Source organism: Amblyomma mixtum, chromosome 9 (assembly GCF_055824585.1).
Source record: "Amblyomma mixtum isolate Tamu chromosome 9, ASM5582458v1, whole genome shotgun sequence".
Classification (NCBI taxonomy): Eukaryota; Metazoa; Arthropoda; class Arachnida; order Ixodida; family Ixodidae; genus Amblyomma; species Amblyomma mixtum.
The window spans coordinates 72,747,916-72,757,340 of record NC_143020.1 but is presented as its reverse complement, the minus strand read 5'-3'; the positions used below and the strand labels follow the sequence as shown (position 1 = coordinate 72,757,340).

The 9,425-nt window shown below is 48.8% G+C and overlaps 1 protein-coding gene across 1 annotated transcript; it reads right to left on the bottom strand.

Moving 5' to 3' along the window:
* Positions 1-1,287: 1,287 nt before the first annotated feature.
* LOC149329697 (uncharacterized) lies at positions 1,288-9,037 on the bottom strand. The gene is made up of 2 exons (XM_089560411.1): positions 6,878-9,037; positions 1,288-2,612 (listed from the first exon to the last, which is right to left on the bottom strand). Exons 1-2 carry the CDS (start codon positions 7,160-7,162, stop codon positions 1,545-1,547), a joined length of 1,353 nt encoding a protein of 450 aa, XP_089416537.1. The 5' UTR covers positions 7,163-9,037; the 3' UTR covers positions 1,288-1,544.
* Between the last annotated feature and the right edge of the window lie 388 nt (positions 9,038-9,425).

The following is a 9,425-nucleotide window of genomic DNA, read 5'->3' as shown; positions in this document are numbered from 1 at the left end:
AAGTCTTAAGTCCGCGTCTTGGTGTGACGTCTTAAGGTGTGACGTCATAAGGTGCCAGGTCATAAAGTGTGACGTCATGCTTATGAATTTCTCCAATGCGGGTGCCACACTGATCTCTAACGTTTGTTTGGGATGAGAGCGTATATAAAGGTTCAAATGAGCCTGCTCTACTTTTGGCAGAGTTTTTCTTACCCTGACTCCAAAAACGCTTATGTGAACTAAAAAAACTGCCTTTCTAGTTTTGATTATGACGTAGCTTCCAAGTGTTTCTATTTACGGTGTCAAAACTACCCCTGGTTGTATTGAATTACTTAACGTAAAAAAAAACACCTGTGCTACTAACAGAGAGGCAAAAAAACGTTCAGACTTTCAATATAGCTTCAATAGCACCCTACTTGCTGCAATCCACGAATGTAAATATCTTGGTGTGATGCTGACAAAAGACATCAGGTGGGACACCCACATAAATACATCACAGCTAGCGGCCTGAAAGGACTATTATTCCTTAAAGATGCCTTGGACAAGCACCGCCTGACGCAAAATTACCACGTTCATCAGATCCACCTTAGAGTACGCTAACGTAACTTGGTTTCCGTTTTCTAAAAAAACAAACAAACCAGAGCGGGTGCAAAGGAAGGCCGTGATTATCACCAATAATAAATTCATATTAACAGATTCTCCTCCAGTGCAGAGCCATACTGATCGGAATAGCGTGATCGGAATAGCGTAGATCCATCAATTCTGAACAGTTCATCAACTGATAGCTTTGGTTCATTGCTTCTGAATAATTAATAAGAAACATCGTTAAAAGAAACCATGTCATTCCTTTTTTTATTTTTTAGGAGTTTTGTCTGTGATGTAGTACTTTCTTTTCTTTTTAAAAAATGTATAGATAGTACGAGTATCTGTATTTGTAAACCCATTCTTGCTTTTCACGCTGTATTACCATGTTATCCAAACCGCTACAAGTGACTGTTATGGCTAACATGTTGCCGAACCTGGCTCATTCCATTGCGTTACATGCACTCGACAATCTTATATGCGCCCTTCCTGGAATTATCCTGGATTGGATTGGCAGCACCTTTGAATAAATAAATAATACTTACAAGTATTATTACAAAGTCGTAACCATTGCGCCTTAGTGCATATGAAGATTGGATTCGTGCTTAATTCGGAACGAGGGATGTGTTTTATTTTTAGCTCAAGAACGATACGATCAGAAATGCACCCAATAAGCTGTTACTGTTGCTTTAGGAATTGTTTAGAGAAACACGCAGCATTCGCAGGGAAAAGAAAAGTGTCATTTATTTATTCAGTTTTTTGTACTTTATATATAATGGCAGGGGACATCTGAGGGTCAGAAATAAAACAAAATTAGAAGCTATTTTTGCGCAGCGTCTCTAATCAGAGCTGTTGGGAAAGGAGCCTTCATACCAGTGTTTTCAGAGGAACTTCTTCCTAACGTAAAGTTAGTCCCTAAGGAACTGAAGAAAGAAATGGAGCGAAGTTGTAACGGATGGCCCGTCTCCGCGCTCAAGCTTGGATCAAGGCAGCAGTTCCAACTTTATCCGAAGCTGGTCACTATCTACGTACCCGTCACGGATGAGATGTTGGAGTTTAATGTCAGAAAACTGGAGACTAGACGTGTTGCTTGACGTTGTTGGCTTTTGATTCCCTGACTGAGATGGATGTGATTCAACTTCCAGCACAATGTCTTTTCTTCCTCTCGGATGAATTACGCTCACCCTGACCTTGTGCTTGAAAGGCCACTGGAGATCGTCGTCCATGTCGCCCTTGTGCAGGGTGTAGTTGAATTCAAGCCATACAGATGCACTGCCACGCCAGAACGAGACTCCAGGAGACATGCAGTAGCAGCGTAGGTACACTTTCTCGCTGTCGTACTCAACCTTGCCTTTCTCCATCGCCTCGTGTTGAAGCGATTTCACTCCTTTTACAAGAAACTCGAAGTGCGACACCTGCGCTGCTCTCTCTCTACGCACATCAGGTTGCAAAATTTCTTCGTCCTTTTCCTTCAAGTCAGCCTTGAATTGTTCAATGCTAGCTGAAATCTGCGACACTTCGTCTCGTGTTCTGTTCATTATTTCGCCCAGTGTTTTTTCCACGGTTTTCAAAGAAGCCTTAACTACTTCCCTGCATGTGTCTAAAGATTCCTTCACTTCAGCCTTAGACGACGCCATTTCGTCGTGGGTCTGTCTCGTCAAAGACGTCAGTTCACGACGCAGTGTCTCCTTTAGTGTGTTTATCCCATGAGAGATTTCGCTCAATCGGTCCCCATGCGTGCTGATATCGACAGCCATTGGCCTCAGATACGCTGTGATTTCACCCGCCTGCCTTTCGAAGGCTCCTCTGAAAGAAGTCAACGATGCTGCCTCCTCCGCGTGAGCCGGTGGAACTTCGCTTTCGGATGCCACGGATGTCGAAGTGTTGCAAGAGGCCGACTGGAGATGCGTGCACACGTCTCTGCAAAGAACGGTGGCCGAGCACTTGGGACAACGGACGGAGTGGTGTTCACATTCCCGCTGGAAATGCTGGGCGATCCCTGAAGCAACCGTCGCGTACTCGCAGCCGCTACCTTCATTCCAGCACTTGACCTGCAAGGAGACAAGAGAAGACACTTTGAGACATGCTGTGACTATGAGGCGAAGGCCTTTTCACTGTCTCAAGGGTAAGTGAGTCGAAATAACCGCTCGGTTGTGAGGAATTGATGTCTGCGGAATATGCTTGATTAATCTTCCTTGAATTGATTTTGAGAAATTAATCGCTGCTCATGACGACCACTGAGCAAGAAAACCACATTCTAAATTTTCTGCGTGTACTGAATGCACACCGTGCACGTTGATGAGTTTGTCGTACGAAAATCATGGGCAAAAAGATAGGTGTCATACACACTGAGAATTGTTTGCGTAATCATTCATTGCAAATTTTGTAAATAATGAGAAATTAACCAGCTAATACACCGTGTCACAGAAAAGCGGGTAACTTATCATCGAGCATCCCGGCAGCAGATGGGAGATCGCACTGCTTTGTTCGGCGAAGATTACGACGGCCTGCCCCTGATAGATTTGGCGACGCTCCAGCACTGCATTCTAGGCTTCACCGAGGAGCTGCCGGATAACGTCAGAGCGGTGGCTTCAAACACCCACGGTAGAACGGCATGCGAACTTTAAATCTAAGAGGATTTATTTCCGTACAAGCAAAGCAAGATGCGCTGCCTTTGCACATACGGCGAAGGTAGAAACAAGAAGACGTCGGCCGTAGGTGACTGAAACCCAAGGCGCCACCCTACATTTAGTCACATGCTAACCATGGAAACACTAAACGCACCCAGCTGTGCCAGATAACTATGGCTCCGCTTTTGGCTCTATGATTACGTTGGAAACACGATAAAGTAATGCAAAATTTATTGAGTAACTCTTCTTCTCTCCTTCGAAAGGTAAACTGGTAAAAAAGGTACGATCCTCTGAAATGTCGGTATCATGCTTCTTGCGTGACTACACACAGTGATTAAACCGAGCTTTAGGCTGCAGACACCTGTCATAAAATTCGGCGCCATGCCAGGACTAGGCCGAACCTTCGAGATGCGGCCCCCGACCTCTGACCAATGGGGACGCGCGGCCGGTGTGAAGACGAGAGGGAGACAGCACTGCCGATGCTGCGTGTATGTGCGCGCCTACTCTGGCACGTGGAACAAACAGACGTGAGAGCGAGCCTATAAAAGAAGGACGTTGACCGCTGACAAATTAGTCCGAACCATCGTTTAAGCTTCATCGAAGCGCGCCCGTTCGACTCCCGGGAAAACACCAGCCGGCCAGCATCGGACCAACGAGGCAACGTTCGCCAGCCTGCGGGAAGGCATCGTCGTGGAACTCTGGTCGTCGGGCTGCCGCAGTGCCCGGTGAACAAATTGTGTTTTGTTTGTTTGTCTCTCTCTTGTGTTAGTGCACTTTAGGTGCAATATTGCCTTTGAACTGTAGTCTCTCTCTCGAGTTTAACTTTGCACGCGTTGCATTGTTTTGTTAATCACTTTGTATGTGTTTGTACTAGTGATTGTGGAATCCTCTGTATAGTCTTTTTGCTGTATAAACATTGTTTTGTTTGTGAACCTTTGACTCCGACCTATTCTCTGGCTTGCGACCAGCGAAAGCTGGGCACCAAACGCCCAAAAACCTCTTGTCACCCTGTAGCTGGTCTCCGCTGAGCTTGCCACGCTGAGTCGAGGGCAGCTCCTTTCAGTCCGAGACCGCAACCCCCACACGCTCTAAGGGTGTCTGGGAACTTCACGCTTAAAAGAGCGCGAAGTGTGGGTGACAACACCTTATTCACAAATTGCGCCCCTTATTGAAGCACGCTGGCACCATCTCTCAGCTGAACATTCGAGGCGCAGCATCAGCTAATACCGTAATTCCATGCTTCAATAATTATAGAGACGTCCTAGTTTACGAGGAGAAGTTCGATACGACCGGGTTTCTTCCGGAGCTCACCAATACACTACGCATACCATCTGCAGCGGAGACTGAGGCAAAGTTTTCCTCTCACCATATCAGCGCTGATCAGTGCAACGTATCTCTCACAGCGGCTCTACATGGCCCTGCAGTTAGAATAGCGACGGATATATTATTCCAGCTGAGATACTGCAAAAGGTGCCTAGGATTTTGAATTTTTTTTTGCGGTGGGCAGCCTCATTAATTTACGAATATTTTTTATGGAGATTTAACGTCCCAAAGCGTCTGAGGCTATGTGGGACGCTGTAGTGGAGAGCTCCGGGAATTTGACCACCTAGTGTTCATTAACATGCACATGGCCGATTTCTCCGCCATGTTGGCTTGGGTGGCAGCCGCTGCAATACAGGCAGCGAGTAATCGCCGCGCTGTTCAGCCTGATCCGAGTGTTGATTTTTGCATGATTTTGACCTGCAAAGTGTTGCACTGTATGCACTGAGCAAATGTGAACAAAATGGCCCGTGCTTCGGCGAGCGGCGACGCGGATGTTTCCCTGCAAGTTGTGCCGAAAATTGACATTGGAGGTGCGCTTCTACGCAAGTGTGCGCAATTCATTTAACGGCTTTCCGGTATTTATACTGGAACATTTATTAATGCGAGCACTAAACTTGCTGAGCGCTTCTATGTTGTAGTTATAATTACAAAAACCGCTCAGTTCCCAGCTAACAGGAGTGTTGCTGTCAGCGCTCTAGCGGTCTGCTCTGCGTTGCGCCGGTGACACGAACAGATTGAAACTGCGTTCGACCGCGTCTTTCACTGCATTTGAACTCTGCACTGTCCTAAAGAACGGTACTACATGGTGCTACATGGAGAAGGCACCGCTGGAGCGTATAAGCACACAGAATTCTGTTGCGGCTTTTGGCTTTGCATAAGTTTATTTATTACTTCGTACTAACGGTAACATAACTGGTGAAGCGTGCAAATGTTGGGTGGTCCACTCTTAGCGTGAACATGCGAGTGTGTGGCAGCGCTCTTCGGAGCGCCAGTGCTTCCGTCGGCGCTGCGCGTCGTAACAAAGTGTCGCAGGAACAGAGGAAACTGGATGTGGAGCTTCGCGTCGTCCGACATTTCGCTAAACTCGGAAAAAATAAGTAGTAGAGAGGCATCTGGCCTTCGAACGCGATCTAATTTATACACTCGAAACTGGTGCACCTGCTGTGAGTTCCTGAGGGGCGTATCTGCTTGGTCCGTCTCGGGTGCGGCCGCTGATTAATGCCGAAAGAACGAGAAAGCGCGTGCGTGTGGTCGGGTGGGCCTGCGTGCCTGCTGATTGCACGTCCCTAATAGGCACAATTTTTTAAACAATCGGCACTTTGCATTATGGCGTCAGTTAAAAATAGTATTTGGTCGAAGCATGAGGTGTCACGATGCAAGGTGGACGCGTCAAAGCTGCGGCCTTCAGTTTTTTAAGTCCTGCTGGTTTATCGGATATTTACTGCAAGCAAACAGCTGTGGCATTTGTGCAATGCATCATGGCTTTCAAGTACTGTCAAATAGCTATGTTTACAGTGCCGTTGTCGTTAATAATCAGTCGCCAGTGTCGGCAGTTATAACAGAAATGTTTCACGTAACCCGCAGTGCTGCTGCATCCTTGACCCAAATTATTGCTTATGTTTTGATTTTGCAAGGGTCACAGACGACACATATCTTAGCGACATCAGCAGCAGGCGCTCGCGTGTAAGGTATGTGTAGCTGAAACAGCCCGCAACCGCACTGCCGCCGTGGCTCTCTGTGTTATTTGCTCCGCTTCAAGCCGCCTTCGCTTCCTGTAGTTGTTTGAACAGCAGACGACTGCGCAGTGGTTTCCCGAAGACCTCGTTTCAGCTTTAGTCGCACATTCGCCCAAATCTGGCTACTACAGCTAAGCAACCGTATACAGTAAACACGGAGAACCGCAGAAAACGCACGGGACGCACGGTACGCACGGACACCGCCTTCCCGAACCAGCCAGAGAGGAGTAAAGCAACACGGCGGTGTTCGGCGCGCTGGAAGCGAGGCTAAAACTGAAAAAGGTCTATAGAGTACCGCCTCCATCGAAATTCGACCGCCGCGGCCGGGATCGGACTCTCCTTTTTCGGGTCAGCTGCCGGGCGCCACATCCACTGAAAGGCAACGGCTGTTTTATGTTACGCTTCATGTTACAGATACAATTCCTTCCTAGAAGTGCATTACGTCGCCAGTTAAGGGGCTCCGCAACCATAGGAATATTTGACACGGCTCTTTCATTGCATTGCAGTTTCATTTTGTCCTCCGATTCATGTGAAATGTGTACGCATGCGGGAGATACAGCGCGGCAAGCCGCAAGGCGCAAATGAAAAGAACCAAAAAAAAAGCCCCTTGCCCCTTCCCATAGTTACCTCTCTTCTCAGCAGATCGTCAGCAGTGAAGTCCAACAGACCGACGTCCTTCTTTTCGTAGTGGTTGCCGTCCAGTGGACATTCCTGCATCCCGTCCTGGCTGCACTGCCCGTAGCAACACTCGCACAGCACGTGCATACAGGGCAGCAACGTGGTCCTCTTCCGCACCAGACCGCAGGCGCTGCATACACGGTTGGCCGGAATAGGCTTGAGGAAAGTCAGGGGCCTCCAGTCGAGCTCCGGGGAGAATCCCACCAGCGTATACCGCGAGCTTGGGGGAGCCATCGTTCGCCGCGTACATTCGCCGCGCCGGTTGCACCAGGTTTCTGACGAGCTGGGCACGCTGCCAAGCGTCGCTCGCGGTCAGTCACGCTACGCCGCTTACGCTGCGCCAGACGAAATGCGAACCCGTGCGTACTTCGGCCCTGTGCGCCGTCGGCGGCTCTTTTCGGAGTATGCGCAGAACGACCGCGGACACGCGGGGCGTCTGCATTCCGTTCGAGCCTTTCTCTTTGCAGCCTCATGCGTTTCGCGGCATCCACGGCATCGTGCATCGTGGGAGAGGCAGCATTTTCCCTGCAGCCCTGCTTAATGCGCCCTTAACACTTCAGGCAACTGAATGAGGCAGAAAAGATGTTCAACTATAGGTTGCCAATGGCACGCTAATGCGTTGAGAACGCGTTTGGCATTTTGTTTTTCCGGTGGCGCTGTTTCCTGGGAGCCCATGTGGAGTTGCTAACGGACATGGTTAGTGCGGCGGTGTGCCTGCATAGTATTGTGCTCTCTGACAGTGCCTATTGTTCTAATGATTATGGTGGCCCGGTCAGTGGTGATAGAATCTAAGAAGGCGGCCAGAGGCAGACCTTAGCGCACATAAACCATCAGAGTACTGGCAATGGCAGCCGCTCAGCTTCAGATGCCGCGAGAATTCGAGACGCCATTGCAGAGTATACTTCATGTCCCCAAAGGGTTCCTTCCCATGGCAGCCGAGGGTAGTGAGGCGGCGCTAATGCACAACATGAAGTTGTTGCCTCTCCGTCTGTAAACTGCGTTGGATTTCATGCAAGGCAAGCAAAAGTCACACGTCAGCTCGAAATGTGAAACTTTGTGTTGCACTCTCTTGACCAGTGAGTTCAGGAGTTATATGATCCAACTTATTAAAAGCTGAAATGAGGCTGCAGTAATTCTGGCAGAGGTTGAGTAAAGTAGTGCTGGTGGTGTTTCAGTTCCCGAGTTAAGATTACCGGTTGGTGATGTAACGGACAGATGGTCACCGCGAGTATGAGCCATAAATGCTTTGGCCTTAAAAGAACGGCAGGACTTCGCGGTCGAACACCGTCATGAATTGGGGACTAGCGTGCAATGAAAGGAAGGTACGCGACCTGAAGTCGAGACTGCATTCTGTGTCTGCGGGACGCCCATCCAGGCCAGCATGCGAGATGGAGAGACTGTAGCTTCCACGGCTGCGATGCCTGCGTGCGTACCGTGGGCCACTTGGGTGCTCGTTTAGAAAAAGCTACTGCGGTGGAACCCACCTTGAAAAAGCAATTAATCAGAGTAATTAATTAATTAGAAAGTAAGTAATTAGAGCCAAAAATGTCCAAAAAGTAGGCGGGGCCTGAGCCAACGCGCGGCGCCAATTTTGAAATCGAAGCGTGGTGCGTGGTTTGAAAACTCAGATGGGCAAATGTTTGAACTTGATTATATGAGACAATTCTGGTGTCAATAAGGCATCGATAAGTGATCAATAATTGATCGATAAGTGATCGACATCCGGTTTGAGGGTTTAAACTTCTGGTCTCGAGTTTCTGTCATCAATGCTTCGGTTCCTCAGCAGGGATGATGCTAGCCTCGTTCCCACAAGAAAGGAACACCTCCGGCGCCGCACTCCTGCTCTGCTCCCTCCGTGTGCCATAAATTTCCCTCGCGGTCTTATCCGTGCCGAGGACGTTGTGCTTCGGAGGATCCGGGTCGGGGTGGCCCCCACGCCTGCAGTCACTCGTATGTGGCTTCACTTTCGCCGCATATATCCCCGCCCAGGATGTCCTGTCTGCAACTCGCAAAATACTGAGGCCGATATTCACCACTCCTTGATGGTTTGCCCGACGCCGAAGCCAACGAGAATTCAGCACCTGGCAGCAGCGGGTCTCCCACCCCTCTTCATATATTGCTTGGATTCAGGGGACACATCATCGCTCCTTCCTCGTCTTCATGAGATTGGCCCAACATTTTTACTTGATTTAATAACCGCACTATTTTTTTCTAAACCTTCCAAACTCGCTTCATGCATTAAGGTAATAAATAACGCTATATAAAAAAAACCGCTCAACGGGCCTAGGGCACGCAGTGGATTCCGGGATGTCGCCGCATTTTTCCGAGTGCAGCGCTGGCCGGAACGCCCCAACAGTGTATGGTTTGTGGAAAACTAATGGGGACAATAAGTGTAATCGATGCGTGGGTATGTGATAGCATGCACTTTGTGGTTGGAGCGTTCCCTGTGTGACGAGACCCTGCTGGGGAAGTTCAAGTCTACCGCTGTTCTGCCGCG